This window comes from Pholcus phalangioides, unplaced genomic scaffold (genome assembly GCF_987345545.1).
Source record: "Pholcus phalangioides strain wild (caught in Gottingen) unplaced genomic scaffold, Ppha-v1.0 ptg000018l_1, whole genome shotgun sequence".
NCBI classification, from domain to species: domain Eukaryota; kingdom Metazoa; phylum Arthropoda; class Arachnida; order Araneae; family Pholcidae; genus Pholcus; species Pholcus phalangioides.
This window is the reverse complement of record NW_028301611.1, coordinates 10,776,956-10,796,921: the sequence shown is the minus strand read 5'-3', so window position 1 is coordinate 10,796,921 and position 19,966 is coordinate 10,776,956. Positions and strand designations below refer to the sequence as shown.

The following is a 19,966-nucleotide window of genomic DNA, read 5'->3' as shown; positions in this document are numbered from 1 at the left end:
GTGATTGATTCAGTTCAGTCAGAATTAAACATGGGTCAACTTGACTGAATTCAAACATAAATTTTAAAAGTATATTGATCGCATGGCATATCCATTAATGAGTATTATTCATCCGTTATCATAAACAAACAAAAATCTTTTCTTTTTCTAAATGAACTCACCTTCAGAAGATGTTTCAGTAATATCACGTGTATGGTTGCCTACTAAATATATAAAAAAAGAATAATTACTTTAATGAGTAGATTAATTTTAACAGATGATTTGACAGCTCATTATTAGATTATTCGAACAATTTTTTTTTTGAGTTATTCTAAAAATAAAAATATACGACGAGGAGGAGAGCAAAGCTGCAATCAACTATGGTGGAAATTAGGATAAAGAGTGAAGTGTTAATCAAAGAGAGCAGCTCACACATTGTAAAATGTTGAGAATCCCACAATCTTGCAGTTTAAAAAGTTTTGGAGAACTTCTGACAGAAAAATTGCCAAAATAAAACACACAACCAAATAAAAATAGTCTTGTGTAGATAATGAATGCAATTTTTTTTTTGTAATGCAGGGAAAATCCTACATAATGATATAAAGATGATTAAAAAGCAATATCACTCTCTGATCCTGTTGCACTTTTCATAGTGTTGTGATAATCTGTAATAACTCCTTTATAATGATGTGTTGTTTCTCTGTAAAAAAAATTTTTCCCCCCATATAAAAATGGCCATTAGAAAAGCACTATTTAATCCTGGAGTGCTCGTGCAGCAAAAAGTTGCAAAAAAATGCATAGAGAATGAATCTTAGACATTGCATGAACTCTCCGGAGTAAGAGCATCCTGAAGACTGTCCAAAATTAAAGTATGATGCAGACAACCCTCACTTTAAGTGATTAATTGGTTTCACTACTGCATATAGATTCTAGTGTGAGGATGCTTTCTTTCCTGAAAGAGCCTGATATGATAGGCTGATAACATTTTCAATGACAGCAGTCAAAATGCAGTTGACAAGCAGCAATCTTTGTCTTTTTATAAAAACTTTAGAAGCAAAGCTAGAGAATTTGGAATATTCCTCACAAACATGACAATTCTAGATTCCTCACGATTGCTTTCAATTAAAATCCTAATGCATTGTCGATGTGCTACCAAAAGATGTTCTTTAGTGAGATCTGGAGAGATAGATTTGGAAATTTTTTCCATAAGTGTCCCATCTACATCAACAAATTCAAATGTTTTTGGTTTCTTAATTACATCATATTTCTAATTTGCAAGCCTATTTTCAGGATTAAAATCAAACTGCACACCAAATTCTGCAGGTCACAATTTCTACAATTAACTTTTCAAAATTGTGTTACAGCAAAGTTGCGTAAAGCGAAGAATACCTGTAATGGGGATCTTAAAAAAGATTTCATTAAAATAGGGGAGAATCCTAACACCCACTTTGACCACGTGTGATGGGAGTGAAGATAACAATCGTGCTTGAACTTTGTTCAGCATGTTTTCTTCTTCCTCTATAACCGTGCAATCATTTTATCTTTCACCCATCCTATGGTGCAGTAGGCAAATGTCTTAGCAATATAGATCACATCCAATATACATACAAGCAAAATTATTTACACTTAAGAATTTTTGTTTAAAAACTCTATGGGAAACTGCAATAGAATAGCAAACTTAATAATAAATGTTTAAAAATGCTTACAGTTTCTCTGAGAACAATTTGTTTGGTTCTCGGTTTTTGCTAACTTTGGCATTGTCACCAGGGCAGGAGCATCATAAGCTACAAATACAAAGAAATAAGCTATCATGAATCATCAAACAGACATTTATATGTTTTTCCCTTATTGATGTAATCATACTGAATGCACTTTATTGACCCTGATACGGATAAAAAGAACTTAAAGTATATAAGACATCCCACCCATTTGCTTCATGTTCTCGCCTGATTTTGGACACAATACTCAATAAATTTTCAACAATTACAGTATTTCTTAGCCTATCCACCACATTAGGTGGAGTGCTGCAGTTAAAAAGCTGATTACATAAAATTTATTCAACATAAATGTCACATCTGTATATCCATAGCTTATCACTGTTTCTCACCATATTCTACAAACAAATATTCTTTACCAAGCCCTTTTCAAACCAATATTTAAAAAAGGTGATATGGTATTCCATTAGTTGATATTTGAATGTAATACTACAATTTGCTTACTCAATTTCTTGAAGATTCTTCATTTTCAAAACGAAAATTAACGTAGGCACTGCATTGATGCAAGTACAGCAAATATCCAAATTATGTTTTTCAAAACATAAGCAATGTGGCACATATGGAATACATGAATCATAGAATGAAACATATGGGAATATAGTGATGTAATTTGTGACGCTAGTGTAAGACATTTACAACAAAAATTTCAATTGTTTCATGATCTTGAGAAATAATTACATTTTACACATGCGTTTAAAAAAAATCCAATATTTTGAGTCATCACAAAAACTGATCATAAAGTAAACTTTTTGTGTATCATTCATTTAATTTCTTGTATAATCCAGGGGTTCTCAACTTTTTCACCTGTGGTGCACCTTCCTCTAACCAACGCTTATTCGCAGCTTCCCAAAGCAGTTTAACAAAGAATCGCTTCGAAAAACCTTTGTCAAGGGCACAGTGGAACAGTACAAAGGTCGACAGCACACAATTTGAGAACCCCTGGTGTAATCCATAAATATTAAAATAGAAAATAAGAGATATACATACGAGATTTATAGAAATGTTCAGATTCCTTGAGGATTTTTTCCATTCGTAGCTGTTCTAGAGTTTTTATACCAAAGTCATCTGAAGATCAATAATTCACAAAATTAATGGTCAGTAGCAGAAAGAAAAAACTCATTGAAATATCAAATATGAGTACATATTCTAAAGTTTAGCTCTCTCCACAGTAGAAACAACCTTATTTGACATATTTTCATATCATTTGATCATATCATGTTCATCGCTTTCCTACTACAATATCGTGTTCTGCAGTGAAATTTAATTCACTGCAGATGATGTTCAAATCAGTCAATTCAATCGATTCTTCAAGTCTAGATATTTAAGAATTTTTTGGAACTGGTGACTCAAATTTCCCGGCATGTTGGTCTCTCTCACTGTTTCCCAGCATGCCGGCTAATATGGGGGCATACGGTATAGTGATTGAATGCAACTATTTTCAACTGCCTTCAAGTTACAAGTTACAGTTTCAAATAAGCCCTTTATTAATTCAAGTAAGTTAAACAATAAATATCAAGCGATCTGAGGAACAGCTGTAGTGTAATCCAGAGATTGGTAACATTTTTTTCATGTCCGAAGCTCTTAAGATTTGGATTATAAATAATTCCTAGAGTAAAAAAATACTCTCTGGTGATTTCTGGGTTAAAAATAAATATTCTCTGGTTATGTATAAAATATTTCTGGGTAAAACGTCAAAACATCATAAGGTATTCAGATAAAAATGAAGAAACATTTTGGACTAAATACAGGATCTAGATTGAAAATAAAACATCCTAGACTAGATACTACATCAGATTGGAAATAAAGGAACATGCAATGAAGAACAATATAACATGATTTCCCAATGAATACTCAGGATCCCCAAAGCAGAATGTTTTGCGATGTTCTGCAACAAGCTCTCAGCTGACTGAAAATGTTCTGTGGTAAAAATTTGCATATACATAATAGCGTTTTTCTACACTATTCTTAAAATTCTTCCAGATTGTCCTGCAACAGCACTGGATGTTCTGCAATATACGTCACACATTTTGGCACATTCTGCTTTGAGGCTCAGGATTAAAAAAATAAAAACTTGCATCTCTTTTAAACAACACAATAGCCTATAAATACATGGAAAATTAAAACTCCAGATATAAGATATAATGGATATAATGGTGAGCAAAAAAGGTACACCTGAAAGGTGATATCCAAAATGAAATTAGGAAAGTAAATATCCCAATCCCCACTCCAATGTGAAAAACATAAACCAAACGGTATATACTTGCAAGGGAGAAAGGAAAATGCTTCAACAAAAGCATATTATAACCAGCGTCTTCTATGGGGTGACATTTGAAAGGAAAGAAGGGAAGAGAGAAAACGACAACGCACCAATATTGCCAATTTATCGCTGGGAAAAAAGTCGTTGAGGGAATCTCTGGATTATACTACAGCTGTTCTGTGATCTGACACAATTTTAATAATTTATCACAGATTTTATAACTGGTCAATTTTGATAAGCATTATACTATGATACCCATGCCTGAACATTGAGTTGTCTCCAAAAATTTTAATTGTTTTTGTAGCCCCTTGTTATAACACAAATTCAGATCTTTTGCACCTTTTATTGCAACTGCTGTAAAAAAAGTAAATAATATTAGAACTTAGGATAAAGTCTTTGGTTATATTAAAGGGCTAGTGTATAATGAAACATACAAAAATTGTTATTTAATCTTGTATTACACTCAGTTATACAGTAGATCCTGCTTATAACGTTCTCACTTAACTTATTTTTGTGGTCCAAATTTTCAAAACTCATCGAGATTACCCATTTACACACACACAGTTTTTCCATATACAAATCTCATGGAAGTTTCCAAATCTTCCATGATGCATCAGTTTCAGAAGCATCTCAGGCACTTCTAATGAATTCGTATATGGATGGGAAATCTTGAAGTGCAAAACAACTAAACATATCAAAGGCAAGTTGATAAAACTTACCTGTATCTCTGAATAAACTCTTCTGATAGCCAGATTTCGCTTTCGAATTGGGTGGCACTTTTATTGGTGTGCTACTCAAGGACTCCGAATCAGATTCTAAAATTAAATACGCAAAATCAAGAGACTTTTTTTTGTTTGCATTAAAAACTTGATAAAACAAATTATATCACTGATTAGCTGTTTAAAGGGTTGTATCTGTTTTAAATGAACTGGTCAAAATCAGTTTTGACCCACTTCAAGCAGTCAAAAAACTCAAACTTTAAAACTTTTCCCATTAATTCTTAAAAAAGTAATTTCATGAGAAATCTGCCTTCATAACTGAATTTAATTTAGAACTGAAGAAATAAAGTATGAATATTTAAATATAGATTAGTTAATTGATTGTATTTGAGTAAAGATTTACTATTACCTTGAATAAAATTGAATTCAAGCCATAAAATGTTTTAGAGAATCAATTGCTGCGAGCTCAAAAACCAATTTTCATAACTGAAAAGTCCTGTTCATTTGCTTATATTAGAACAAGATGATCTAAAAGATAATTACAGATATGCAGATGAAGTAGGAATTTTCTGATTTATTACTTATTGGAGGGAAAAAAATAGCACTTAAAACTAAGGCCTTCATAACAAAAATTTTTCCAGTGATTGCAAGCTCTTTATTAATGTTTTTTTGTTGTTGTATATATAGATTGGTTTTGTTTCCTGATAGTGGCACTCATTTTATCTATTAGACCAGCGTGTGGTATCTAACCTTTACATACGTAGGAGTATATAAATTTTTGTGAGGATTGGGGCACAAATTTCCATATTGCATACCCCCTACATTATCAACAGTAACATAGTTGCCACCACTGTTACATAACTTCAATTCTCTGATACTTATACCACCGGTACACAAATGATGCCAACAACACAGTGTTCCCAGGTGGTTGCTCCCCCAAGTACTAATGTGCCCAATGCAGGTTAAATTCAGTGATAGAAGTCGATTCAAGTCGAGAACCATCTTTTCAGCATCTCTGGTGGCCATTGGCTCTTCTGGTACTTGGTTGTGACCCACTGTACTAGACATATGCACTAAATACATGGTTAGGCTTCAAACTATGCAGTCACTGGTATTTTGTAAAATGTGTTGTCATGAATGCAGAAGATGCCGCTGTCTAAACTAATCTGTACAAGGTGCAAAAGGAACAGTCCAACTGCCTGAAGAATGTCTTTAAATGCCTTGAAAAAAATTCCCATATGCTTCCTGACTTGGGTTGAAGCTTAGACTAGGTATTGAGAGGACTTCTACCACCTTATCTAAGGGTAAAAGCCACAAAGGCTTAACATGCGTATACGAGGGCTCATAGCACACTTCCGACCCCAGCATTTGCTTGGCCACTGCTGGTGCGACATGCACTCCATTTTTTACAAAATGCCATTGAAGGTTTTTACTCATCTTGCTACAGATTCAAAAATTATACGAGTATCTTGAGGTCCTCAGTGACACCCTTGTGTTGGACAAACTCAAGCATGTTAAATTTTTATCCAACATGGCTCCTTCTGTTTTGAAGATTGTGTGACCATTTTATGTTAAACCATTCAGTCTTATTTGTGCCATCATTATGCACAAAAAAAATTATTTGCTCAGAGGCAACTTGACCAACTTTTAGTATTGACAATGTTGCCTGGGTCTCTTCACCAGTGTTGACACCATTAAAAACACCAACTAGCATATTTTTCGCTAAGATTATTACCAAAATAAAAGTTTATAAAACAATAAGCATTCATTCTGGATAGAAATTATTTAAAAAAAACTAATACAAATTAATGTTTTCACTGATCTTCTTATAAGAGAATTCTATCATGTTCAAAATAATTAACATAAAATTCTAAATTTTCAGACTGAAGTGGGCAATTTTCATTACAAAGAAAAACACTGAACAAAGTATAGCCCAAGCTGAGTACAGATGAGAAAAAAAAAAAAAAAATTAAAATTTTGTGACTCACCTTCATTGTCATTTAGAGAAACAACCACAGGCTCTACTGGTACTGTAGGAGTTCCTAAATGAGGAGTTTTCATAGGCTCTGGAAATGACGGGGATAAGCTGATTTCATTAGGGTTATCCTCAACAAGAGATTTTGAGACTGGTGGGATAGTCTGTGCTTGAGCGGAAGTTTGATGCATAACTGAAGAAAGAATCAGAAAATTTAATTTAATAATTACATATGCAATGTATTCAAAATTTAAATACAAAAATAAAAGTATCAAGATCAGAGGGTAGTCGAACAAGTGTATCTGTAATGCTATATATCACACAATTTTTAAAACAGATACAGTGAAAATCCTATACAACGATAACCTTTATAAAAAAAACAATCACCTATATACAAATACTAGCTGATACCCGGCGACGTTGCCCGCCCCGTAAAAAATTAATATATGTATAGCTTATTAATTATTTCTTAATCAAAAAAATTTCTGCATCAAGTAAGAAAAAATTACTTTTATTTTTAAATATTGTAATTAAAAACTTCAGGCAATCGCTTGTGGATACACAATATTTTTGTCTTTTTCCATCTGGTGTGTAGATGTACAAATTTTTGGGATTTCCAACACGCGAACAGGCGACGAAAAGGTGTCCGTGTGAAAAACAGGGCTCAAGTAGGTTGATACCTGCCACTACTAACAACTGGCCTTGCGCTTTGTTGATTGTCATGGCAAAAACTAAACGAATCGGGAACTGTAATCGCTTGAAAGTGAATGGCATTTCTTCAGTGATAATTGGGATACGTGGAATAAAGACTTCTTTTTCTTTGTCACATCCAGTTAGAATCGTTGCTTCGATGATATAATTGTGCAATTTCTTCACGCAGAGTCTCGGTATGTCCAAATTTCTTAAAAGCATTATAGGTGCTCCGACTTTGAGGGTCTAATTGTGTGGTGGCACACCCGGAATATCCAAAGAGTTCAGAAATTCGGCAGGATACAGAACTGTCTGCGCTGAGTCTGTGACAGTGTCAACCGATTTGTAAGATGTGGAGTCCCGGAATAATTTTTAGGATTTTTTCGTTGATCTTGTTCACACTGTCATTTTTCGATGCCGGAACGCCACTCACAAAGCCACTCATGGTTTCGGTGATTTTGTTGAATGTTTGGGAAGACTTTGTCTGCAAGTTCTTGAACTGAATTTAACAACTGGCAAAATCCATTTGGGAAAGTAATCAGTCCTTCTTCGGTCTACGGGAATTCTTCCATTGCCAAGTTTGATCAACTGATGTAAAAATGATAGCAGTGCTGAGTCATTTTGCAGTTGAACTCGCATGTTGGTGGATAATGATAATTTTTTAACTTCGTGCCAGAGTGTTGATGATTTGAGGCAAGCATTGAGTTCATCAGCTGGTGTTGAACATTTTTATTCCCAGTTTTGTCACCGTAGTTGTTGTTCTCTGCTATTAGTGACGTCCCATGTCCAGCGAATATTATTCAAACGCCTTTAAGCATTTTCTAAATTGAAACTATACCTATACTATGGGCGGTTGATGAGATAAAGGCCACATTAGCACTTACAGGATACCCTGTATATAGGCTAGCAGAAATACCCGGCGCTCTTCCCGGGTTTTCTTCAATTACTGGTAGGATTGGAAACGTGACAAACCGTTATAAAGGAATAAACTGTTATAATGGCAGAATTAAAGGTGTGACAAACCATTGTAAAGGCATATATTCACGTCTGAAACGCATTGTTGGGAACCACGGTAACCAAAGTAAACGTTCCGAAAGTGATTGTTGAGGCCCCCAAAACCATTGTTGCCCGACAGTTTTTCGCCCATTTCGGGCATTTGCCCAGCTCTGACGAACTTTTAAAGTAGCCTACGGCTCAATCCCGGTCCTGTTTGGTATATATGCAAAATCTGGCGATGATCGGTCTAAAACTGTAGATTTGTATAAAGAGCATACATACATACATACATACATACATACATACTTTCACATTTATATATAAGATTACTCTCTGCACAAGGATGACGTTACTTTCCGCTATCATACGAAGGTTTTAACAACTGGATGTTGCGAAGATATATTTTGGAAAGAGAGAAAATTCAACTGCCCCGCAGTTGAACATCCAGTTGTTAAAACATTCGTATTACTCTCTGGTTCAAAAGCAGAATGTTTCACATTGTTCTGCAACGAGTCCTCTGCTGAATGTTCTGCAGTAAAAATCACCATTATAGTGTTTTCTAAACTTTCCTTAAAATTTTTCCAGAGTGTTCTGAAGTAGCATTCATTGTTCTGCAATGTACATTGCAGATTTTGGCATATTCTGCTTTGGGTCTCTCTGGTCCCAATGAATTTTTCATACTGTGGATATATTTCATCTATAACTCCTTAAATAACTATGCATTTCTCCCGTCTCTCCAGCATCATCATAAAGGTGTTTCACAGTATAACACATCACATAAATTTAGAAGTAGTGAAACTTAGAGGAACGTAAAATTACTTACAATTTTTGCTATCAGATGACTTTATGTTACTTCCTCGTCCTTTTGTATGGAGAAATACACAGTGTGGTTTCAGACATCCAGTCGGCTGACTTTCCCAGTAGCAAGGTATTGTGGAACGGTTTATCTGGAAATGGAATATAAATAAATATTTATAACTATCTGTTGTTACCTGGGGTTTTGCTCACGTGGATTTGATAAGCTGAAAATTGTTTAGCAATGATTTCCCGACATAACATTTGAACCCCTCATGACATCTTCGAGGTTGAATTTTCAGAAATCCCATCTTGATGAGTCTCTACATTACAAAATATAATACTGATCAAATTTTGTATTTATAGCTTCAGCAGTTTGGACTCAGCGATGATTACCCCATATAACCTTTGAACCCTACCCTCACTTATGACTCCCCTTAGATGCAGGGGTTGTCCCAGAGACTGTTTGGGGGAGGAGGTAATTTTTTTTTTCAGACAGGAGTTTGTAATCCCGGGGAATGGGGGCTTTTAACAACTTTTTGAGATGATTTGTTCTATGAATTTTTTTTTTTGCTATTTTATATTTCATTAAAACTGTGTGTGGTTTCATGTTCTCATTTATTTTTTCTCCCAGAATTGCAAAAAAACAACACAATTAGTTGCACGTCTGGGAAGGGAGTAATTACCGATTGCCCTCATCCCTGTGAAACCACCACTGCTTAGATGTTGAATTTTGAAAAATGTTTTTTTAGTGAGTCTATATTACAAAATTAAACTACTGATAAAATTTCATATTTATAGTTTCAGCGGTTTCAGCTCAGTGTGATTTCTCTATCAAATCTTCAAACCCACATATGACCCCCCAGGGGTGGAATTTCGAAAAGAAAAAGAAAAACCCTTCTTAGGGAGTCTTTATATCATAAAATGAAACTACCGACCAAATTCCAAATTTATAGCTTCGGCAGTTTCAGTTTGGAGAGGATGAATCAGTCTGGACATATTTTATATACGGTCGAATCCTGTTTTAACAAATACTGTTACAGCGAAAATCTCATTTTACCAAACACTTTTCTAACCCCCAGGTAGTTTACATAGGAACTATGTAAAAATCTGAAAATCCTTTACAACGAAATTTTGTTATTATGAAATGATTACTTGGGTCTCTTGGCCTTCGTTATAACAGGATTCAATTGTATATAAATGATTTTCTAGTATCAAACAAATGCAAAATTATGGTTTAAATCATTCAAGCATTTTTCACAGAGAAAAATTGGAAGAGTTTTTCTCAGGTCAAACAACTAGTGTTTGTCTGTTTTGTTGACTGCAACAGTATTAATTATATAATAAAGTTAAGCTCATTGTGCTGTATATGCTGTGTATGAGTCACAAAATATCAGATAATCTGAAAAGGTTTTTTGTGACATTGACGTCAAGAATATACCATAATTGTCAACTTTGGAGAATGAGAATTATGGAGATTTCTAGTAATATACAAAAACTGACAGCAGCAAGTATGAAAGGGATTTGGAAAAATAAAACAGGGATTTCTCTCCTTCGGAAAAATGTGGCACCTCCAATGGATGCAAAATTGCCAATTATCTTCCAACACTGGGTTAAACTACCTGTTATTATAATTACTCACATCGCAATCATGCCCACAAATATTCACCATTGGGTCCCAAAAACAGGTCAGATTCAACAGGATGTACCATCATCCGATATACAACTGAACTCGACTGTTTGATTGTAGAGACGCCAAACTGACATTTTGACTTTTGGCAAATTAAGTTTTTTCCCCACCAAAATGGAATAATTAATTCCTCATGATTTGGAGCAATAGCGACAATTTATACAGCAGAGCTTGACAAATCATAAGAAATCTAGGCATCAAAAAGATTACACCCGAAGAAAAAGATCTAAAATAATGCTTCTCTTATTCTTTTCAGGTCATAGTGACCCTCTTTCACGCTAGCAAGTATGCTTTGTGCTGCTCCCAGCCTGCAATTAAGTAACTACACAAAGAAAATTTTAGGTGCGAATACCAATTTTTAGTCGCCATGGTGACCTGGTGCTAGGATTTGTCCAGCCCTGTTTCTATGGGAATATATATATTTTTTTCTTCCAAAAGTAAGTTTTTTTAAATCGCAGTTAAAATTCAGGAGAAATGCTAAAAATTCAATTTTGTAAAATCTATTTGTAATACGTCTTACTTACTCGACTTTCCATGTGCCGAAATTTACAATTTATTCGCATGCACATTCCTTCCTTCCATAATGAGCACACTGTCTCAGTACCCAGAGCAGCTTCACAGTGGCGATATGGACATTCATCACCCTATTAAAAAGAAGGAACATTAATTGAAAAATTTTATAAAATTTATTAATCCAGTTCATTCGTATGCACATACATATAGCATTTACACTGAATACATTTTCATGCACTTACTCTGTTGCAGGTCGAATAGTAGTAGAAATAGCAGTCGTCAAAACTGGAACTCATTTCTTAGCAGTTCAAAAGAAATAGACTTATTAAATGAGAAAAAACCACCTTCTTCCCTCTCAGTAATAGGTATTGGCGTGCTTCGAAAATCCTGTGACTCAGGCCACAAAACAAATCTGAAATTTACAAGGAATTATGAAAAGATTATTCTTGTTAAATGGGCATAAAATTATTTAACAAATCAAGAATTAGAATGACTCTGCGACGAAGAGTCACACGTGACGAATTTATTGTATGATGGCATACACTGAAAATAGGCTACTTTATTCAAATACACTCATGCCCATAAATTAAGGATAATTCAGAATCACACGGAAATCGAAATCGAAAGTAAAAATTTCACCTGTAGAATTCACACACACATCTGCAAGAATGATATGCAAATTTCAGGAAGCCACCAGATGATGCCGATAGTATGTCACAATGACGAGAGTGTAAGAGATGGGTATATAAGGAATGGTTGCAAAGAAGTAAAATTGTTCACAAGAGTTCTGTAAGGCGCTCAGTGCCATAAGCGGATAGTTATGACACAGAGGACGCATGTGGATAATTTTTTACGTGGTAGAATTATCGGCCACCTGGAATGTGGGCGTACTCAGATGGAAGTATCCGAGGAAGTTGGAATTGGCCAAAGTGTCATCTCTAGGCTTTGGCAACGATTCCAAGATAACGGAAATGTCAGTAGACGTTACAGTACAGGTCGCCCCCGAGTTACAACGCCGAATGAAGACCGGTATTTGGCAGTAACTGCTAAAAGAAGCAGACGGAGCACAGCATCCGACCTGTCTCGTCAGCTATCTGCAGCCACGGGTATCACAGTTTCAAGGCAAACCGTGTACAGACGTTTGGGAGATATTGGTCTATATGCTCGCAGGCCTGCTGTCAGATGTGTTCCGCTCACGGCAACTCACTGTCGGCAGCGATTAGCCTGGAGTAGAGAACATGCAATGTGGACATCGTCACAGTGGCTTGTGTGATGTTTTTCGACGAGTCCAGGTTTAGCTTGCAGTCTGATTCACGTCGGACTTTCATATGGAGAACGTGAGGTACCCGTTACCACCAAGACAACATCACTGAATGACACCGTTACGGTGGTGCAGCATTGCTCATTTGGGGGGGAATTATACTGGGTTCCAGAACAGATCTGCATGTTCAAACCGGAACCATGAAAGCCCAAATTTATCGGGACATCATTCTGGAACAACATGTACGTTTGTTTAGGGGTGCCATGGGCGCAGAATTTGTGTTTATGGATGACAACGCCCGTCCTCACCGAGCAAATATCGTAAACGAATGCCTTGAATCTGAGGATATAACCCGTATGGAATGGTCAGCATTCTCACCTGACTTGAATCCGATAGAGCATGTGTGGGACATGCTTAGCCGACGAGTTGCAGCCCGTCAACTACCTCCTACATGTGTACCGGAACTTCGGAGAGCATTGCTTGCTGAGTGGAGTGATCTTCCCCAAGATCAGATCGATAATTTGATACTCAGCATGCCTAGGTGTTGTACAGACTGTATTTCATCGCATGGGAGACATACAATGTATTAACCATCATACCAACCATGTAATAGTAAGTTTTTGTAAAGGAGATATTTTTTACAATTGCTCCAGGGAGCAAAAATCTTAGTTTTTATGGATGGTATCATACATACACCATCGTTTTTGTTATTTATCTTTTGTTTAATAAATGGGCTTTATGAATAAGTAATGCTTGTTTTGTTTCTGAACCTTTATTTGCCGGAGCTGGCATTATCCTTAATTTATGGACATGAGTGTATATCATTCTCTGCTATTCACACAAGGTAGCATAATTGTTTTGGAGCACTCGTCAGAATTGCAAGGGGACAGTGATTGTTTCCCGCAGAGGCTGTTAAATTTTTTTTTTCCTGATTTCATTTTAGCGCAATCCAATTTTTGTCTCAACTCTTGTAGGAATAGTGGAGAGTGACATCCTCTTCATGTACGTCACCATCTAATGACAAATATCAGTATATATAAGCTATTAGTTGTTTTAGATCTGACAATCTACTGTGTGGTTCCATTCAGCATATAGGCCTATACGTTCTGAAGAAAGATGTTCATTGCTTCTGTAGCATAGTCGACTAATGCACTTGCATGTATTGCGAGAAGAACGGGCTGCCAAATTTTCTTTCTTGAATTCATCCTCGCATAAGTAAATAATTGTGTTTTCATAAATGTTTAAACATTTACGAAAACACTGTATTATCTAGAACCAATTTAATGGTGGTGTAGCAACTTGGCGGAAGTCACTGCAGAAAACTGCTAAATGTAGAGTTTTTTTTTGTAAAACCACATTTTTGATTCTTCTGGTTTACTGGATAGATGTGTATCTATCCCTTCCACACTGGGTCAAATTCAGTTTAATGCTTGACAAGACCCAACTGAGGCAATTCAGATAGGAATTGATATAGTTTTGTATTCAAGACAATTGCTCGGAAAGGTACGTCTAGTTTGTGGTCTTGCCTACTTTCTACTTGAACTTGTTCAGTCTAAATACACCACTTCAATCGACCATTAGGCTTTTTTAGGCTCAGGTAAATTTGAAGGTCAACCACCAATCATTGAAAAAAGTGATCAGTCAATTGATAAAGATCTATCAAGAGCAGGGCTGGACGAATCCCAAGTGTCAGCCAGGTCACCTTGGCGACTAGAAAATAGGTATTGACACACAGATTTTCTTAAATATGGCTGCTAAATTGAAGTAAAATCTTTAAATCAGAGTCTACAGGCAACACAAAATTTTCTGACTTCATTACGCTACATCTTTTAACATGGCAAAAACAAAAAACATTAGGACCATTTCTCTTGAGCAAAATACCACGCTTGGCTGCTGAGAAATTGGGTTGGAGCCTGAATATTTTTCGATTTGTCCAGTCCTGATCAAGATCTAAAGCTCTGAGCTAACCATATATCTAGGGAGGCTTGAAGTGCGAAAAACCGCTTTCCTTTTGAATTTTTTGGTTTCGTCAATTCATATTTTGACATGGCAGATCCATTTTTCAAATTCAGAATTTTGTGAAAGGTTTGGAGAACAGGCCACCCCACCCTCGTGCTATAACCAACATTAACTAAGAGAACAGTTTATAAAAATAAATGTGGCATACCTGTTCTTACACCACCACCAAATATATATAGCAAGAAATCACTCCATTTGCTACATGTTCAGGTAGCAATTGGCAAATTGTAAAATTGTTTTTTTTAAAGACTTTTACAGGAATTGAAAAAAGCCTGCATGTTCATGAAAACCCTTGCATCAATTCTGAAAAATTTTGTATACACTGGTTGGCTACTGGGATGACCTACAATCGGCATAGTGTTTTGACAGGCCACAGCTTGATAGAAACGCCAGACAGGGTCACAACTAAATGTTTGGTAAGCCAGGGGACAAGCAAAAATTTCAGCAACCCTGTGTATTGTTGACGCAGATATGAAAAGGTGAATTTGATGCTCTCTCTGGTCCAGTGCTCAGGACATTAGATCTGCCTGCTCATCTTTCAGTTGCGACCCTGATGCGAGTCTACCATCAAAAACACTTAAAATCATGCCATAGTTACACACTTTGGAGAACTACTACTCCCAAATCGAATCTCTACAACATCCAAAAAATGTCATCCACCTAGAAAGAGAACATATATGGTCACAGTAAATACAAGTCATCTCATCCTTTTCAGATGTTGAATCGCCTAACTGCCGCTGGCTGTTTGGTGAGAATTGTCTTTTACCTTTCGGAAATAAAATATTTTTTGTGATTTGAGGCAATGGCGACAATTTGTTTCACACACATCATTTTTAAAAATAAAAAACAAAAGCGATGATCTTTTTTTCCTAGGTAAATTCTTTGGGAAATTTTTTTTTCAGGAGATATAAGAATTTTTTCGAGAGTTCAGAAGATGGAGTAGGAATCCGGGAAAATCAGCAGCTATGTCATGCTGATTGTAAAAAAAGAAAATCCGATGGTCACCTGTATAGCCAACCAGTACCAAATTTCATATTGTCCTCAGACACCAATATAATATTCGCACATAAAAAAGTTTCGGCTCCAAGCTCTGGGGGGAAGAGTCAAGAAAATATAAAAGAAGACTCATTTGCTCTACATAAAATAACTTATTGAAAACGATTGAACTATTATTAAGAAGAAATTGGCTCACCTTGTGTTGTCTTCCAGCGATAGAAATCCTGTCAGGCGATAAAATTCTATTAACGATCCAGGATCATCAACACAATGCTCTCACACAGAATGCACAGGAGGGTGTTCTCAAAATAGCCACATCAAATAACGTGAGAGAGTGGCCTTAAAAAAAACTTCAATGTATTTTCAAAAATATTCTTCGATATATTATTTTTTTTATATATAAGTAACCAAGTCGGGACACTAGCACGGATGGCGACGTCTCTCAAAAAATTTCCTTGAGGACGATGGTGACATCACGGTGCATAAAAAGAAAAACAAACATAGAAAAAAAAGGAATTCGTTAGAACTGAAAAAGTTTAGGTTTTTCTTCAAAGACGAGATAAATACGAATATTAAAATTTCGACAGACCTGCGGCTTCAAGGTTAAAAAACATTCGCATGAAAGCGATACATAAAATACTTCAGAATTTTTTTCGAGCAATAAACTTACAAAAGAAATTTTAATAAACGCTGAATTCGATAGAAAGTTTTTCTTCCATAATGCTTTTTACATGATCTTTGAAAACGTCGAATTATATTCGAGAAATTTGGAAAAACTTTTTGGCAATTACGTATTTTCCGAAACTAGCAGGTCTGTTAAACATTGCGACACAAAAACGAAATGGTTACATTTGTTGACGGAAAAAGTAATCGTAAATTCACAGCAACACTGGAATTTCATGTTTTAAACGAGAAATTTCAGGTTCCAATGGCTGCTTTGGGCTTTTGCCGCCAATACACAGATCTTCTTAAATAACAAAAAGGCCATCGTTACTCAAAACTACAATCTTTTATATTCAACAATTGATACACGGAAGTGTTTCTCAACCTATGGTCCGTGGACCAATAGCGTAGGTCGTCTGCAGGCAGCCTTGATAAAATTATTTACCCGTTGTATTTGATATTACTAACATCTATATGGGTTCAAATAAAACATTATACCTTCATACTTAGGGTCACTATATGTCAGCTAGAATTGTGATCCTCAGCACAAGAATTGTATTCCTAAATATCAGATATCATTAAATTTTGTCAAAAATTGTAATTTATTGCTTTAAATGCAATTTGCTAATTACTGCTAAAATTGCTGAAGGATGCGGAAATAAAGGGTTACTACAAACTGCTGTAAACAAAAATGTATTTCATGAAAAAAAATATTCAAACGATCTGATGACCACCGAGGAAAAATAAAATTCGGTAAAAACTGGGATCTTAAACAATAACCCGTTAAATACAGGACATCTCGAATTCGTCATAATTAAAATTCCAAAAAATAGATAAAATTGGTGACAAAACTTTAAATAGTTATGTATAATTTTAGCCATAATTATCATATATTTTATATTATGAAAATGCGGTGTATTCATGACTTTAGCAAATATTACAAATTCAAATAATGTATCATTAAAAAAAAAAAGAAAATGAAAATTACAGGAATATTCCGTAATATGGGACACAAGTGGTCCGTCAAACTATCTCGGACATTTTACTGTTCCTTCTTTTTCAGAAAGGTTGAGAAACACTGAGATGCAGTTAAAACTTGAATTAACGATGTCTTCGATTTTACCTTTTTTTAAAAATCCCTACGTGTGAGATCATCTCGATCCCTATTCCCCCGCATTAGCCAACGAACATCGAGGGAGACAAGCATGCCGGGAAATTTGAGTCACATATTCTGGAGAGAAAATCATTAAATATCTATTGAATTTACTGAACGCTTACTATGATCCTTATTAAACATCTTTTCCCAGCATGCCGGGAACCAGTGTTTGCCAATACGTGTCTAGATGTGTGATTCACACATCAAAATTTAATTTTACGCTCAAATTTCGTTGGGGAGTAAAAATACTTTAAATTTTAGGTAATTTTTTCGAGTTATTACTCGCTGATCAAAATAAAAATACCACCCCCTCCTGTACAAAAATATTCCTTGAAATGTTTGAGAGGAGCGAAATTACTCTTCAAAATTGTATTCTCGGATAACAATGCCAGGGACAACCCAGACCCCTAGCATTTGAAAATGTGGCGTCCCTTGGCAGCATGCCAGCTAATGCGGAAGAATACAGCACATAGACAAATAGCAGTAGAATCACAAAAATAATTTAATAGTGGAACTTCTTGATAAAGGACATCCATTCGTCCAAAATTGTCCGCTAAATAGAGAAGTGTCCATCAATTAACAACAAAATACATTGAAGCCCTTGTTTCACAGGCTTCAAGATTGTTAACAGGAAGTGTCCGCTAACGAGGAGTGTGTTATAAGAAGCTCCACACTGTATCTTATTAAATAATGAAATTATTCCCATAGCGCACATCCTGTTCATATGATGGTGAAACATTCAAACACTGTCAAGTGAATACGATGAAATACGAGTACGTTTTTTCTGTACTTTTTAAAATTAGTAAGTTTAATTCAATTAGCCCTACATAATTTGTTTTCTGGCTGAGCCCACAATAATTGTGCAACTTTCCAAAGTTCATTCGCATCGGGGCATTTATTGGGGCTTCCCCCACATACACACATAAACAAGAGGTGCAATATGTCTGATCGCATCAACATCGGATGAAATTCCAGCGTTTTCCCCAGAATCGGTGAAATTTTACAAAAGGATTGGAATTCATAGTATTTTAGGTGGCCATACACAGGGCTCAGATTTCTGCATGGCGGGCATTTGCTCAATCACTCCCCACCCTGGCCATACATCAGGAGGACAGAGGTGCCAACGGGAAGAAAACATTGGGCTGAAAAATTCCCAGTTTATGCAACCCTGGGATGCATTGTATATTCATTAATTACTAGGAAAAGGGGGGGATCTTCAGTTAGCATAATGAAAAAAAAATGCATAAATTTTCCAGTCGCATGGGATTTGTTAAGTTGATATATGTTATCCCACTGTTTGGTGACATTTCTTTTTATCGCCAGACCCGATTCTGCACTATATTTTTGGGTTACATGCCGGGCAATACAGAAAACATCCGTGTTTTAATGCCAGAGAGGATGACGCTGGGGGACATGCGACTGTTTTGGCCTACTCAAAATCTTTGCGATGAAACGGTGGCATATTGGGAGTAGACTACTATAAAATTCTGGCATCATCGAGCACTGTTTAGGTGCCTTTCAGTGAGCACCGTGATGTTCGTGTATAACAATCTGAGGATGTTAGGCATGGGTCAGCGAATCACATTTCAACCAAAGAACAATGAGCATCAATATTTTACACTTTTCGTAATTTTCCAATCTCCCGAAAGTAACTATGTGGCTCACCATATGACAAAAAAAGCACTTTAAAAGAAAACCCACATCATAATCAACGCTCAACACATACAATTAAAACAATAATTAATAACAACAATAATACAATGCGCATTCATATGTTTCACCAACATTCCAAGATTGATGCGAACAATTCCTCTCAATCATAACAAATTTAACAACAATTTTATCAAGTGAAGTTTTAACGTTAGAATATTTCCAAACTGCATTTTCTTTCAACAGAAATATTTTTGTTAACAATTTTAACAATCGAGAAATTCAATAACAATCATGTGGCCGTTAAAAGTCACAATCAAAATTGTTTTCAAATTTTAAAAATTCCGAAACAAAACAATACACATTTTTCCTTCGTTAATATGAGCTTTAGGAAGCCTCATTTATTATTTTATAATAATAATTGCAATAAATTGTTATAAATATTGTTTACTTCAACCCTCACCTAACACTCAATACCTTACCTCGACATATTCCTTAACCTCTACCAGCCAGTACAAGTTGCAAAGAAGTATCCACATATACTCATTTTCGTGAAGGAGCAAGACGTAACCAATTGAAGTTAAGGTTGTATCTACATTGAGATAAATGAATTCCAGACAATCATTTTGATTCGACGTTCATGACTACATAGTCGCGTCTCAAACTTTTCACTGTGAGGAGGGGTATGAAAAATGCTTCTTCTTATATGAATGCGAGTAGGGGAAAAAACTATAATACCGGTGACCATATGGTCCATATTTTATGAGGCATTTTCGCTGTAAAAAGACACTGAGCCATGGCCCCCGCATCTTGGTGCAGGGCCCCTAGGCTG

General features: G+C 35.6%; 1 protein-coding gene across 2 annotated transcripts in view; it reads right to left on the bottom strand.

Annotated features, from left to right (window-relative positions):
* The window catches only part of LOC149071724 (uncharacterized), a 36,429-nt gene extending 16,784 nt beyond the window's left edge, over positions 1-19,645 (bottom strand). Inside the window, exons 1-10 of one of the 2 annotated variants that reach the window (XM_089247865.1) lie at positions 19,617-19,645; positions 15,862-16,004; positions 11,632-11,801; positions 11,401-11,520; positions 9,215-9,338; positions 6,719-6,898; positions 4,731-4,826; positions 2,742-2,819; positions 1,686-1,763; positions 162-203 (exon numbers count right to left, since the gene is read on the bottom strand). In XM_089247865.1, coding sequence (XP_089103991.1) covers positions 162-203; positions 1,686-1,763; positions 2,742-2,819; positions 4,731-4,826; positions 6,719-6,898; positions 9,215-9,338; positions 11,401-11,520; positions 11,632-11,685 — 772 coding nt within the window. In that variant the 5' untranslated portion in view covers positions 11,686-11,801; positions 15,862-16,004; positions 19,617-19,645. Of the gene's footprint in view, positions 1-161; positions 204-1,685; positions 1,764-2,741; positions 2,820-4,730; positions 4,827-6,718; positions 6,899-9,214; positions 9,339-11,400; positions 11,521-11,631; positions 11,802-15,861; positions 16,005-19,597 lie in introns of both variants that reach the window. The other variant, XM_089247866.1, reaches the window with a different exon arrangement.
* Between the last annotated feature and the right edge of the window lie 321 nt (positions 19,646-19,966).